This window comes from Ammodytes marinus (assembly GCF_949987685.1).
Source record: "Ammodytes marinus genome assembly, chromosome: 20".
Lineage (NCBI taxonomy): Eukaryota > Metazoa > Chordata > Actinopteri > Uranoscopiformes > Ammodytidae > Ammodytes > Ammodytes marinus.
Genome location: NC_137224.1, coordinates 22,270,865 through 22,287,520, shown reverse-complemented (window position 1 = coordinate 22,287,520; position 16,656 = coordinate 22,270,865). Strand labels below are relative to the sequence as shown.

The following is a 16,656-nucleotide window of genomic DNA, read 5'->3' as shown; positions in this document are numbered from 1 at the left end:
CACAGACAGTATGGGACAAGCTGTCAGTACACTGGTCATGGGGAAGTGCTATTCAGCCTGTGTAGACAATCTGCCATGACTTACGATGTCATGGTGATGTCATGGCAATCACCTCAGCCACAGGTTCATAACAGAGAGTAACTGTTACAAACTGAGGGCATGGAGATTTAAGAAGAAGGTTTAATGAACTTATTGAATCCTGAGCCATTCTAGGAACTTACAGTGTGGACATCTCAGCCTCTGCTGATTTGATTTGTGCCATTCATTTAGTATCTGTCTCTAGGGACTTCCACAAATGTTAGTAGAATTAGAATGTGTAGAATTTGAATTACAGTTCCTTCCAAATGATCCCTATGGGACAAGGTCACAAGAAAGTAAAAGCACCAACAAGAGAGATGTACTCAAAAAACAATCTACCATTTTTAGAACAACTTTTCAAATGACCATCTTTTTAATATATTTGACTGATCTTTCCACAATGAGAGCTTAGGAGCAGATAAAGGGACTACACTAGGACCACATATCATATATTGATTTGAATGTGTGTACTGTTCAAGGCCAGCAGGCCGGCTTAGAAGAACATGTCTGACCCCTGTCCGAGCCCTTTCACAACTGAAGTGGTGAACTCTAGTTGTGAAAGGGGGACCTTGCAAAACCTTGAGATAAGCTGCTGGAGGTTTGTGATCTGACCATGGACAGCAAAGTCCTGGGCTCCTGTCTGGACACAGGCCTGTTGTTACCTGTTCAGCAGAGCGCTCTATTTGCTCAGGTATTTCAACAATGCATCTCTCCTGTCCTCTCTCTACTTTCAACCATCCAATAAAGAAAATATAAAATCAAATACACTTTTTTTTATTTATTTTTTTAATATTGCCAAGTCAGTGACTGACATCAGTGTGGCTGCACTATATGAACAAATAACCACTTTTTAGTTTTTTTGTATTTTTAGTAAAATGCCATTTCCTTACTTCCTTTTTCCTAACTACATTAAAACAATAAGACGTCTCAGAAATGTGATTCCTCTTCATAGTGACTCTCCTCATACAGAACTGATGCAGTGAAACAACATGTATTTATTTAACACACTATGGGTTGCACAATTCATTTCTATGAAGCAATACAGGCTGGGCCATTCATTCTATACAGAAAACTACTTCTCTTAAACTACAGTTTTATACATTTATTCATTCATTTCAACTTTACTTGAACTTGATAGATCATTGAGAGCAAGCTCTTTTTTACATGATGTCCGGAGTGTACAGCACATAGAAATATTGATAGTCGATAGATATAGATACAATTGATACTCACCGGCCACTTTATTAGGTACAGTGGTTCAATTTCTTGTTAACACATATAACTTATCAGCCAATCACATGGCAGAAACTCAATGCATTTAAGCATGTAGACCTGGACGGGACAACTTATTGAAGTTAAAAACGAGCAACAAAATGGGGAGGAAAGGGGGTTTAAGTGACTTTGAACATGGCAATGTTGAGGGTGCCAGGAGGGCTGGTATGAGTATTTCAGAAACTGCTGATCTACTGGGATTTTCACTCTAAACCATCTCTAGGGTTTACAGAGAATGGTCCGAAAAAGAAAAAGTATCCAGTGAGCAGCATTTGTGGACATAAAATGCCTTGTTGAAGTCAGAGGTCAGTGGAGGATGGGCATACTGGTTTGAGATGATAGAAATGCAACAGTAACTCAAATAACCACTCGTCACAAACAGGGTATGCAGAATACCATCTCTGAACGCAAAATACAACCAACCTTGAAGCAGATGGGCTACAGCAGCAGAAGACCCCACCGGGTGCCACTCCTGTCAGCTAAAAACAGGAAACTGAGGCTACAATTAGCACAGGCTCACCAACATTGGACAATAGCAGATTGAAAAATCATGCCTGGTCTGATGATATTTCAGTTGTGACATTCAGATGGCAGGTTCAGAATTTGGCGTAAACAACATGAAAGTATGGATCATGAAAGTATGTGTCCATCCTGCTGTGCACCATCAACCATGCCATGTTCAAAGTCACCTAAACCCCCTTTCTTCCCCATTCTGATGCTCGGTTTGACTTCAGTACATTGTCTTGACCACGTCTAAATGCATTAAATTGCTGCCATGTGATTGGCTGATTAGCTTTTTGTTTTTATAAGCCATCGAACAGGTGCACCTAATAAAGTGGCCGGTGAGTGTATAGATAGATAGATAGATAGATAGATAGATAGATAGATAGATAGATAGATAGATAGATAGATAGATAGATAGTCAGATATAACTAATATATAGATACAATAGATAGAGAATCAACAAACAACTCAAACAAGTCAGTAAAAACAGTCCATAACACAATTTTAAAAAATGAAGTAGCCTAATTTAAAAGCTGTTGATGTGATATGATTGGATAGTAGATATTTAAAATGACCAATTGATATTAATATGTTGAGTTTAAAAGTGCAATAGTGTGACTCTGGAGTCAGTCCATTAAATACAGAGATGACGTCATTTCAGCAAAAGAGCCCGTGTGTGTGTGTGTGTGTGTGTGTGTGTGTGTGTGTGTGTGTGTGTGTGTGTGTGTGTGTGTGTGTGTGTGTGTGTGTGTGTGTGTGTGTGTTTGTCCATTGATATGTCCACGGCTCACTGTGTGTTTGACTGTGTCGCTACAGGTAGGGGGAAACCCTCCTTTAAAACATCATGCCATCTCTCAAAGCGTTGAACTCCAGTAACCTCCATGAAGGAGTCAGACGAGCTTTCCTGGTTACGTCATCACGTGAGCCCCGCCTTTTAATCACCCTATCCCCAGACAGCAGCCTCTGGCCCGCTGTGATAGGAGGAAGCCCAGCGCCCCCGCACCGTGATTGGCCGATGTACATGTCAATACCAGAATGTACAAGGATGGGGGGGCCCACGTGTGCCGATGCCGGTTTCCCTACAGTCAATGGTACGTTCAAGTTCATGTCGCTTTTGACAACAAAGAACACTAGCACACTGAGTTCACACAGTTCAGACATTGTGTTTTTGTTGCAAGAAACATAGGCCTGCTACATATGATGGGAAATAGTAGGCTATATTAAATATTACAAATTGAAACTTATAATTCAAATTGAAATCTATTTTCATTTTTTAGCTTTATTGGACATGATATATCATAATACTGTTGAGGCATGCATATCATAATACATAAAAATGAACAAGGCTAAAGTAGCCTACTAATCAAAACTAAAGTAACAATAATAGGTAATGGGCTAATTAGCCTAATTAAGTTGTATCTTGTTTTTTGGGCTATTGGGGTGTGAATGATGTTCTGTCTGTCTGTCTGTCTGTCTGTCTGTCTGTCTGTCTGTCTGTCTGTCTGTCTGTCTGTCTGTCAGTCTGTCTGTCTGTCTGTCTGTCAGTCTGTCTGTCTGTCAGTCTGTCTGTCTGTCAGTCCACCACTGTGGTCCAGACAGAAATATCTCGTCAAAATATTAAACTGCACATCATCACCAGATGTCTCACTATGAAATTGTCCAGCTGATGATTTAACCTCCAGTGGCCCCAGTGAGCTGAAATAACTCTCTAGCCTACACGTTCGGTTGAGTGAACTGTGTTAGCCTTACTGTGATCCCATAGACATGTGCCAGTGTAAACACATTGATCTGTCCCACACTGTCCTATGTCAACAGAGAGCGCGTCCGGCCCAGACACACTTTCTAATCTAATCTTATCTTTGAGTTTACAAAAAACTCACCGTCATATCGGTTGTGTGTGTGTGTGTGTGTGAGAGAGAGAGAGAGAGAGAGAGAGAGAGAGAGAGAGAGGATGATGCTGCTGCTGATCGTCCGAGAAAGTGAATCCACTTGAACTCCAATAACCCTTCTAAACATTTCGGTTTTTCTTCATTCTCTCTCTCTCTCCCTCCCTCCCTCTCTCTCTCTCTCTCTCACTCTCTCTCACTCTCTCCCTCCCTCTCTCTCTCACACACACACACTCTCTCTCTCTCTCTCTCTCTCTCTCTCACTCTCTCCCTCCCTCCCTCTCCCTCTCTCCTCTCCTCTCTTTCCGTGCCTGCCTACGGTGGGCGTTCATCCGGATAACTCCATCAGTGGCTGGGTGCTGGAGCCCTGCCTCTTTTCTCATTGGACCGCGGGGCCGAGCCAAGCTATCAGCCCATGTGGCGTGGCGAGACATTTAAATTCTCCACAAGAAGAGACAAGGGAGAAAAAAGAAGAAGATAGAAAAAGGCAGCACTGAGGCTAATGTTAGCATTTCTAACAGGGCCAGGGAAGTGACTGTTAAGTCCGAGTGAAAGGAGCCGGCTAAAAGGGACCATACACACGCGCTGACGGTTGACACAACAAGCGGTTCGGATTTTGGGATATTTTGTTTCAGGCACGTCAACGAGGGTCCGGGGGAAACACAGGTGCGTGATCCGATACTAACACTGTCAGTAAACGTATCTTCTTTGCAATCGAAGTCTGGAGACAGAGCGAGCGCAGGCTGCACTAGGCTACATGATACGCTGCATGGTGTAATGTGTCACTTAGCTTCCATCCATCATGATGGACCACTCTTTTTTTCTTTTCTTTTGGTTGATAGGCTACAATTCAAGTACGAACTTGTTTTTGTTTTAAATGCTACATTGTAATGATTTGGATTATTCTTAAACGAGTAGCCTAGGCGTATGTATCGTATTAAGGGATAAGAGCGCTTGACAGTGATAAAGGAGCGCTTCAAATGCATCTATAGGGCAGGCTGTGCCTATAGGTCATCAGGGCAGTTCAGCACGTGTTGTGTAGCCAACTCATGATCACTTCTACAGCAGCTGTGTTCCCACCTGTCAAAATACTGTCAGACAAAGACAGCCCCCCCAGTGTTAAACCACAACATACAACGATGCCACTCTCACCCTCTCCTAGCATGGTTAAAGCTACATTGAGTAGACTCTGGCGTGAACAACAACATGCCCTATAGCTGTCATTATTCTACCATCCATCATTATGACTGGAATGTGACATGCTGCACCTGCTGTGCTTTTAGCTTGAGGTATTTGTATGAGAGGAGTGAGATATGTGCCCAAGCTTAGTGGAGGAAGAATGGAGCACAGTCATTCCTCATGTGATGACTCCCTTTGTGTGTTACTGTAGGGCAAGGCTGCTGGATGAGACACACCAAATGACATCACAAAAGTTTCTCATTGATTTGGTGACTAGAACTGGTCAAGAAGCATGGTTGGAATAGCCTACATGCTGACTGTAACATGTGCTTGAGGAATTAGGTGTGTGTGTTTTGTAGAGGTGAGTGGGTGAGGCAGTGTGTTAGGGGGCAGGCAGGCAGTCAGGCAGTCCACCATCTTTTCCTTTGCAGCCTCACTGCCAGCTTGGCATGTGTGTGTGAGGCTCATGGTACAGTTTCATACAAACCAAACAGAATCGGTCAGTAATTAAACAAAGAAAACACCATTAAAGGTGGGTCAAGTGAATATCCCCACATGAAAAATCCAGTGTTAATTCACAGTCCAGGCTCTGTAGAAGGTCATGCTGCTATAGCTATGGTGGGCCCCTTTGTTTACCTTTCCTTTTCTTTACCTGTTCACAGACCTTAGGCTGTGTATTAACACTGGACCCCCCCCCCCCCCCCACCACCACCACCAGTACAGACAGGTAGCATCGTGAGGAGATATTCACTGATTTTGACAAAAAGGTGATTTTGAAAACAAGCGTTCTCCAGAATCGCTGACTAACTACACATTTTAACTAAGAAATATACTGTGTATATAATGTGATCTGCTTCAACCCAATGCACTCTAATCAATACAATAGATATTCTCATACATTCTGAGTGAGTGAGTTGAACGTGTACATGAGACGTTCTTCTGTCTGTCTGAGCATTACTTCCAGGAAGGCTTCTTGTTTGTCCTGGACTGGTAAAAGGTGCTGAAGTGGTGTGGTGCAATCTAGGAACTAGTTTGTCCTCTCTGCCCTCAGAGTGAGGGAGTGTGTTGTTGTGGGCTCCAACACACAATGCATAGCAAAGAAATGATGGCCTCTTGCTGTCACATTGCGTTAGCACCTTTTGGGTTCTTCCACTTGGCCTGCCTGCCTGCCTGCGTGCGTGTGTGACAAGACAGGTCGTGTGTGTGTGTGTGTGTGTGTGTGTGTGTGTGTGTGTGTGTGTGTGTGTGTGTGTGTGTGTGTGTGTGTGTGTGTGTGTGTGTGTGTGTGTGTGTGTGTGTGTGTGTGTGTGTGTGTGTGTGTGTGTGTGTGTGTGTGTGTGTGTGTGTGTGTGTGTGTGTGTGTGTGTGTGTGTGTGACATACTGCCTAGATGAGCTAAGCAGTCAATCCAGAATGGTAGGCCTGGGAGAAAGGTAATAAGGGGACAGTCATTTGTTGTTGAATAGAGTTTGGAATGATGTTCAGGGCAGCAAGGAGAAATACATATAATAGGCTGCATTCCAAATTGCATAGTCTTTATTTTTTCTATTCTACATACTACAGCTGATCGTAAAAAGAATCTAGTTAGCATGCTGTAGGCATTACATTGGGACATACTTTCACTTATTTATTTCATCATTAGAGTGCACCTTGATCTTGCCTCTTCTCTCATCCTGGTTGTTTTCATACGGAGGCTCCGTCGCTACCGGTGTGCACTGGATTGTGGCTCAGAATTGTCCCAAACAGCATGCTGATTTTAACACTAAAAAAATCTCAACCGGATGTAGTAGGCATCCGGGTATCCGACCACAAGAATTGGGACATCCTTAATCTTTTATCTAGTCTACCATACTTAATAGCAGGGAGGTATTGGAACGCAGGGATATTTTTTTTTACAAAGTGCTGACTAACCGTACAGCACTAGCATGCCAGCTTTAAGCTACATAGTGGATAGTGTGCCTGTCTATGCCTGCTTCAGTCGTCATGTGCACAGGGTGTTAGTGTGTGATGTGGGTCACTTAAGGCTACAGTAGACACTGCACTGAAGGTTTTACATTAGGTCTAATCCCCAAGGCCAGTGAACCTTATAAATCCACTCAGCTACTGAGCCACATAGAGGGCTAGGACATACACACACACACACACACTGCACACGGTCCTTTACCTGACTTGTTTTGCCTACATGTTTAGCTAGGTGCCTAAAACAAACTGTGTGGTGTAAAGTTTAAGTATTAAAGCTCCGTATCAGCTATTTAACTTCCATGGTGGGCTACTTGAGTTGTATAGACCATAGCAATTTAAATAGTTTGAAGAGGCATTTGTAACGGCTGGACAGGGAGGATACAGGCGCAGAGACAGTACCAGTTTAAGAGGGTTTATTTAGAAGGAATCTGGGGTTTTGGGCCGGGCTCTGGAGGGACTGACAGGCATGGGGGTCCAGGAGGAAGTGCCAAGGGGAGAATCCGGGGAGACGAGCAGAGGCAGGCAAGAGCAGGCAGGCAGAGGGGTCCAGGGAGGGAGAGCTGCCTGGAGCTGGTGGCTGGAGTCAGGCTGGGAGACTGTGGCAAAAAAGAACAGAATTTAGCAACTAGCTAAATGCAGGCGGAACTACAATAGGTCTAGGTGGCTGGAGAGTTACTGACTGGGTAACAGAGTTTACAATCTGCCAGTGTCTGGAAGGTAGGGCCGGGTATATGAAGAGCAGTTGATTGTTGATTGATGGCAGCTGTGAATGCTGGTAACTGACTCCAGCACACCTGACTCCAACCCTGCAATTACACCAGAACACAGACAAGGGTAAAGGGGAAAAAACAACACAAGGGCTTGAGGCCCAAGCAGGATCATGACAGCATTTTTATTGTTATAGAAAATATTTCTACCTGTCTGTTAATTCATCGTGTGAATTAGGCGTACTGTGTCTCTTGTTATAATAAAGCCTGTATTACCGCTGAGTCCCAACTTTTCCAGACTGCAGTTTAAAGTATTTTTATTAGGAGGAAATGTATGGTATGGTTATTGTATTCATTATGTATAATATGGGTTATGCCATTCTAAGAAGAGACAGCCAATACAGTTACATCACAGTCATTTACATTATTATTAGAGCAAACATTGGCCCACAAATACAGACCGGAGCCTCCCCACACAGTCCTTCAACCAATGGAAAATAATTGCGACAATTCTGATGATCAATTTCTATTTTAAAAGTAGAGTTAGCAATTCTGGAGAATGTTTGTCATCAAAATCACCCTTTCTGTCAAAAGTAGTGAATATCGCCTCACGATCCGCTACCTGTCCATAGTGTGTGTGTGCGCGCGCTGAAAAGAAATCTGGTGTTACTTCACAGCCTAGGCTCTGTAAACAGGCATGTTGCATGCTACGGTGGGCCCCCTTTACTTACATACATTCTGTTTACATACCAGTTTACAGAGCATAGGCTGTGTAAATCCCTCTAAAAGCATTCGGCAGACACCAGTGGTTTCCTTTGACGGGGTTTATTGCAGACTTTTACTCCAACTTCACCGTGAAAACTATAGATGAGCAAACACAGTACAACAGAAATCACAGCATTAGCTTTACATAAAATCATAAATTACACCGCACATAAAGAGTCAAATAAGCAAAATAAATACAGGGAAATAACAAAAAACATACCTCGTTGGCTGCATGCTAATTACAGGGACTTTGAAACAAGATTCTTCTCGGCGATGCATATCACAAGATGTTCACCTCTCTCATGTCGCATCTCTATCTGACAAAGAGTAATCTTCTCGCACAAGAGAACAATCCTCCTTACGAGTGACGTCATTTGACTAACTATTTAAATAAAGTTTTTAACTTAAATAACAAACACAATTATTAAATTATTAATATAAACAAAAATGAATTTCCTTAAGGCTTGTCTTATAACATGAAACTACTTATTAAATTGCAGAATCTTTTTAATGGTGACAGTTACAGGCTGTGTATTAACATAACCCAGGCTCAGCTCACACACAGGTAGTGGATGAGGAGGAATATTGGCTGATTTTGACAAAGTGAATTTTGACAACAAGCGTTCTCCAGACTGGCTGACTCCACCTGTTTAGTGAGTTCTCATACGGAGGTGCCTTCAATGAATATCTGTTGTCTTTTCTGTTGTAAACTCAATGTGTTTGTGTTGTTTTTGTCTTTCTTTTAATATTAATAATAATTATTATTATTTTTAACTTTTATTGTTATTTTATAGATAAAACAATTGGTTGATGAATCTAAATCCCTACACTTCTGGATAATAAGATAAGATTTATTGCACCTTCTGATTCTTTTTTAAAAAACAGAGAAATATGTTTGTGCTGGAGCAGACACACGTGGACATCATGTTTAAAGGGCAGTAAAGTGTTGGTTGACATGTGCAGCAGACTAACAGCATACACTTTACATGGGCAGATGATGCAATAGAATGGGGGACAATCTTGTCTGGTTTTAATGCATGGTATTGTTTCTTAATGTAGGTAGTGTCAGAATATATACAACCAAAAGTAATGATGTGGGTGTCACCTTGGTGCTGCTGTGATGCAACTGTTAGCTGGCTGTGTAACGTGACAACACTAGCAGCTGGTGCTCCTGCCCCAGTCACTTTTCCCCCCATGCCCTCCTCCAAAGGGCAGTGGGTGCCTCTGTTTGCCTTCTACCAGTCTCTAGCTATTGGCAATACCATGGCATCAGACATGTGGAAGCATTGTTACAAGAAAATAATCTTTTCCCTGTTTGCATGAAAACAATACTCCATTAGTAGGACTGCAGGCCAGACACTGAGAGGGGGAATGGAGGTTGGCCAGGGAACTTATATTTTGACCCCTTGTATACGGTATGCTTTAAGGCTTCCCACCCAGTTGTGATCGAGGTTTGGGATGGGTTCATCTCCAAATGAATATCAATTTGTTCTCCCAGAGATTTTAGAATCTTTGAGGCCAGCATCCATTTAATTTGAACTCTCAAAGAATAATCTATAGTCTTGAATAGCTTTTTAAAGTGTTTACTGAGTAACAGTATCATTAAAGAAGATATGTTGTGGAAGCAAAATAGACAAAAATCATCAAGATTGACCAGTGCTTCAGAAACAGTTTCTCTTTGCCAGCAGGTTCTCACCCTAATGGAAAGAGAGTTTGCCTTTCAGACAGTGTGTGTGTGTGTCTGTGTGTGTGTAGAGTGTACAGTATGTTCTAAGGGTGATGACAGCTGCTCTACATTCAGACTGGGACTCTGAGGAGTGGGGGGGGGGGGGCTTTATCTGACAGGTCTGCTCCTGATGACACTGAAAGGCCTGGCCTAGAAACAAGGAACAAAGACCAAGACACACACACACACACACACACACACACACACACACACACACACACACACACACACACACACACACACACACACACACACACACACACACACACACACACACACACACACACAGTACACACACACACATTGGATGTGCTCACTCATGTACACAGAGTAGTCCATCAGCAGACTACATTGTCTGAGTGCTCTTTCATGCATGCTCAGAGCCACTCCACATTCCCAAATCTGCCAGTCAACGGACACACACATGATTACACACGCTTCAGTACAGAAACAGGTTTAGTGTAAATCAATATTATTCATTATTCAAGCTTACTTTTAAATGTAACATTCTTTATTTTGTTGTGATTAAGAATGTCAAGGCATTGACTTGGTTCTTCCATGTATACTTATTTTGCCTATATTCTTGGCACAGTGCATCAGTCAGTGTTGCACTAATGAGATGTGACTGTCAGTAATGCCGTGTCACACAAATCCCAATATAGATCTATGCAAATGACCCAACTGTAAACCTTTTGTCAAAACCAGTGAATATCTCCTCACAATCTGCCAACTGTATGGGAGAACGGGGTTAGTAGGCACACGTTTTACTCTAGTGTGAATTGCTCATCACTAAAACATCTTTCAATAGTCATTCCTACATTACATTGAAGATTAGGGTGTTGGCTTGAAATGTATAATGTATAAGTAATTGACCATCAAAGTATATATAACAAATGTGACAACCAACCCCTGTGACATATAACCCCGTTCTCCTCTACATGTATGTGCGCTGAAAGAAAACTCTTGTGTTGATAAGATGTTTTGCATGCAACACTGCAACAAGCATTCTCCAGAATCACTGACTTCACCTTTAAACTAAACCGTTACAAAAGAATAGTGTTGTCTTTCCTTCAATGGAAAAGTCATCGCAGACATAGAGGCCTGCCTAAAGCTTATCTAGACATTGCTTGTGTAGAATGTACCTTCACTGTATTGTATATCAAACCACTGTTCTAACTGTTGTCCATCTCTCTCCTTTCATTCCCAGTCACTCAGCATGGATGAGATAGTCATAGCGGGAATATCGGGCCGATTGCCCGAGTCCCAAAACCTGGAGGAATTCTGGGAAAACCTCATCAACGGTGTGGACATGGTGACAGAGGACGACCGGCGGTGGACGCCAGGTGAGAGGCCGCATTTGATTGGTTGTTCTGATTCAGAAATGGCTTTGATTGATAGGGCCATTCAAATGAAAATAGATTGGGACTCAACTATGCCAAGTGGTAGGAAGAGTCAAGTGAGGAGGAACACAACAACATAACAGCAGCTACAGCGCGGTTGGATTATGGATTTTCAGTGTGTTTTTGAATGGGGATTTTTCATGTAATTCCAGCATTAGAATGTAGATGAAATGAAACAAAGGGATAAGGAGATGTTGGGAAAGGCTTGTTGCAACAAAAGTCCCCTGCCTTTTTCTGGTTAAGTTGACGCGTTGTTGTTCTTATTCAGGTTCTGGCGGATTGGTGAATTCAGATTGTAGAGTATTGGGAAAGCCCTTTACTGCAGCAACCTGCATTTTCCCTCCAAATAGTTTAAAGTTCCTTCCCATAGTTGATTGAGTGGTAGGTATGTGTCATGTGCCACTTATGACTCACTCCTCGCGTGCAGTCAAACGGGATGTTACCTGGACAACATGACTCACCTGGTGTGGCAAAGATCAAGACAAGACAGGAAATAATATGGTGGGTGAGGTTGTAAGTGAACTGGTGTAAGCTAACGTGGCTAACAGTCTTTACATTATAAATCCATTAAAGGTGCAGTCAGTCATTCCAGATATACAGTAAGCTTGTTGGTATTTAAACTGAGCACCCAAACAAATCCCCCTGCTCCTTCAATACCTCCTCACCCAGATGTGCTTCACATTAGCAGCAGCAGTGGTCTCTAAGGCCCGGGACATACATCCAGCGTCTACTGCGCATGAGCTCCCCCAGAAAGATAATTTTTTAATTTTTTGGGGGGGTCGCTAAAATATGGACAATATGCTATGTTTGACGTGCATTTGTATTTCTCTATATCTAGTATCTACTAGTATTTTTTTTTTACTTAAAGGAATACTTCACCCATACGGAACCAGCGTTCTATCATTATAAAATAACTATTATAATATAACGAATGAGGTTTTTCTTCCCTCAGTCTTCCCTTAGTCTTCCCTTGGCCCAGCTGTCCTGTTAATCCTAACCCTTACTGTGATGTCACAAGAAGGAAACTGTAGGGTTAGACAGTGAGACCATAAAACACTCTTTCTGCCTTTTCTCAGGCTAAGATGATCCGATGTATTTATTTTTTGCACATTTATACTAAATAGGATCTCCGAGTTCAATACACCTTCATATTCCAACCGGTGAAGTAGGTCTTTAAATGTTAGCAAAGAAGAAGGCAGCAAGGCATCCTTTCCTTCCTTGAAACAGTTAACAACGTGAAAGTGTGCCATGATGTGAACAACTTATTTTGCTGTTTTTAAAGTCCCCAGAAGGCGAGAAACACTTTGTCTTTAAAGCTTAAATGTTTTGGTGAGCTGACCCCCTGACCCCCCACCCGTGTTGTACAGATAATACAGCAGGCACGCCTAGTTTTTCAGATGCACATCAACATTTTTTCTCTGGAACTCACTGTTGACATTTCTCTGTAAATACCCCCACCCCCGAAAAAAGTGAGCTCTCCTGAGAGCCATGGTACAGTTCACACACTGGGTGCGTCATATTGACTTCATACTAGAAGCTTTCGCTGCAGGCCTTACTATCTGTCCAATAGCATTGTTGCTACCAATGTCACAAACAATGCCTATAGCTGATATGTTAGAGAAGTGTTGATAGGCTCAGTCCAACTCCCTTTGTTGACATACCCGTTTACAGAGCCTGGGGCTGTGTATTAACACCTGACTTTTGTTTTTACAGTGCAAACACTGTATGGATAGGGAGTGGACGCTGAAGAGATATTCACTGACTTGACATCAAAAGGGTTAAGTGTTTGCGCAAATCTGATAAGATACCAAACAGCTAAATCAATCCGTTATGTTGAACACCACGTATTGCTGAAATACACCTCTATGCTTTTCTCTTTGGAGAAAGAGGAGTAGTGCCATACTCAGTGTGGTGTCAGGGTGTGAGAGGCACCCAGTGAAGGCTGACCTCCAGTAGCTCTCTGGAGGGGGTCACCACCATTTTGTTTGTCTCGTACACACACACACGCACACACACACACACACACACACACACACACACACACACACACACACACACACACACACACACACACACACACACACACACACTAGGCACATGCACGCCCATGCGGGTGACGTGACACACATTCCTGCCAATGATTTCACACTGTGCCGCTGAACACGGTTGCTAACAATGCCTGGACTTACACGCTCTAAAACAAAAACTGTGCATCCATCCGCCAAGTACTTATGAGTAGTTCCTCTGGCTTAGGGTTGGGACAGTCAGTAACTGTTTGAGATAAAACATAGGGGAAGTTGTGATGACCTATTATCAGTCTCTTGAATGAGATACAACTCCTTTTATCATCTTGAAATGAGTGTTTTCACTTTGTCACATTGATGGTTGTGACAGCAGGTCAAGTTGTACACACGTTATGACCTCTCTGATATGCATTATGATTTGAACATGACTGTGTCCTTCAGTTACTGATAGGCTCAGAGGACTGCTGTATGAAAACATTACATTAACTTAAAGTGTTAGAAAGTTTTGCTGATGTTGGTACCCTTTCCACACATTTTGATAGTGTGAATGCAAATAGATGAGTGCTGAGCCGTACTGAACTGAACCACATGGCTCAGTTGAAAGGAGGCTATAGAGAACATGTTGAACTGTTGACTATTAATCTAATATAACAGTCCCAGGCACAGTGCATAAACAGCTACATGTAATTGTTCAAGTCACATAATAATCCAGCAGGAATGTGTGTGCTTGCCGTGCTAGATGACGCTGCCAGCTTCAGTTTTATTTGCTAAAAGGCCCTTTGGTTTTATTCCCACACACCCCTGTCTGGCTCTGGACTGGTCCCATTCAAATGAATGAATGAGGGGGCTGTGCTAATTCAGGGCTCAACCTTACTCATTTTCTTGGTACAGATTTAGCAAGAAAAAGTATTTAATCCACAACCCTCGGTATTCTACATTATACTCACATTTTTCTTGCACACACCCAAACCCCTTGTAAACCCAAACCCAGACAATCCTTCTTACTGGATCATTTTAGAAATGTATAGTTGCATCATAGTGAGCATTTGATAAAAGTTAGGCATATTTATAAATCCATATATTAAATTAGATTTTTGTTTTGATCAATTTAACAGAAATTCGGGGTTTAGATGAGGCGGGCTATGCTCTGGTTCTTATTACACAATAAGCACTTTTGAACCACCAATCACGACAGTCCTCTGCCCATAACGTTCTATAAAAACAATGATGTGTTGCCATGGTGATCGCTTGATATGGCCACACCCACACAGTCCTGTCAAACGGTCTCTAGAGTGTAGACAGTAAAACATTTTTTTTTTAAATATGTTTTATGATATTTATGAACATTTATTTGTAATCAGATTTTTGTAAAAGCTTATTGAAACTACTTTGATTTCATTTATTGACTTTTACTTATACTTTTACTTTACACGTTTAGTTCTAGGTTTACAGAGGCTTTAATATATCTGCCCCATCTAAAAACCCCTCCAGTATATCCGTCCTCCCTGGCCTGTGCTGTCCCACTCACTCACTCCTTCCAGTCCATTGCTCACAGTCTTTCCTCTGTGTGAACCAAAGACCCATCCCCTAGTTGCCTGGTGACCACAGCTTCACATTCATGTGCTGAAAGGCTTGTCCTGGGCCAGCTCCCTGAGGCCACACGCCGGGCAGGGACACACAGCAGCAGAATAGCAAGAGAAGCAGTAAAGAGAGGTTCAGGGAGTTCTTAGTACAGAAGCCCCCTTTCCACCAAAGCTTCCAGGGAACTCAAGCTTCCAGGAACTCCTTTTCTAGGAACTTAAAGGTTCCCAGCTCCATACTGTGTCACAGTGTTGACAGATAGCAGGTCTTCATGACTGTGTTCAACATGCCTTGGTGAGCCCTGTTCATACGGAGGAATAGTCCACTTTGTAGAAACAGTGAAACAGTACTGCTGTTTACGGTGCTGATATAGTGTATTATATGACCAGTGTTCCTTGCACAATACCTTCTGTTGTTGACAATATGTCGTCTCAAAAGTGTCTCACATTGCCTCCAGCTGTCTTTGGCGCTCCATAAATGTACCTGAGGTTTTTTGTTGTTGTCGGTAGGCGTGTCCTACTTGTCGCCGTGGGCCGTTTCTGTTCAGTGAGCTTGTCTGTCACATAGAGTAGGATGGCATGCAGAACATGTGTTAAACTATTGACACCACAGTCTAAACCCTGGGTTGGAAAAAACGCTGCATGATGTAGATAGAGCCTAAATCAAAGCCTTTGTCAAATTTGCTCAATATGATTTGCACATTTTTTACAAATCACAATTTCAATTTGAAATCAATGAATTGTTCAGCTCTATGAACCTCAGGTTGGAAAAATGTCTGAGCTTGCCTGAACACACCAGTTAGATAAGGGTTGAGTGTGGTGATCCTTTACTCAGTTGAACATTTCTTTTTTTAATGAAGAATTTCTTACTTAAATATAGCTTTCTATATCATTATCCCCTATCTATCCATCTTTCCTATCATTTCTCCTAACACTAACTAACCAGTGAGGTTGACAGGCATATGAACAAAGTGCTAAGCTCCTGTGTCTAGCATGAGCCACTACATTACATGGACATGTTATAAGTGCAGTAAATGAGCAGCTATCATCAGAGTCAGTAGTGCAGGCTTGTCACACAAGTAGTGTTCCATCACCAGCAAGTAGACCTGTCCCATGTAATAGCTGTTACTCACCTTGATCATTTTTTAAAAACCTAAAGAAAGCTGTCCGCTGCCCTAGCCTACATGTCCATTATCAATATGTATATGCTGCTGTTAAACTCCTTTTTAGTGCAATATTCAAATGTACATTGTTATCATGATTTTAACAGGTCATTGTTTATACCTATTGTGTACAGTAGACCGTGTTTTAGTTAGTTAGGGCAGTGTTTGTGACCCAGTGTGGAATGTAATTTCATTCATATGTGCACTGACTCAGTTGATTGACTAGTAAGCTATAAGTCTATCCAACCACCTCACTGTCACTGCTGCTTGTTGATACTGCTCCTCCCTGCTGTGTTATCCACCACATCTGAATCAGTGTATTAAGATATCTCATGGTTCAAGCCAATGATTAGCCAATAGAGGAAGCCTTACATGTCTCCAAATGAATATAATGTATTCCTGTGTGATGAA

General features: G+C 42.2%; 1 protein-coding gene across 1 annotated transcript in view; it reads left to right on the top strand.

Moving 5' to 3' along the window:
- Positions 1-4,068: 4,068 nt before the first annotated feature.
- Positions 4,069-16,656, top strand: part of fasn (fatty acid synthase) — a 47,436-nt gene continuing 34,848 nt past the window's right edge. Inside the window, exons 1-2 of the mRNA XM_080049068.1 lie at positions 4,069-4,406; positions 11,286-11,421. Of these exons, the coding sequence (XP_079905194.1) occupies positions 11,295-11,421 (127 nt within the window). The 5' untranslated portion in view covers positions 4,069-4,406; positions 11,286-11,294. The remainder of the gene's footprint in view (positions 4,407-11,285; positions 11,422-16,656) is intronic.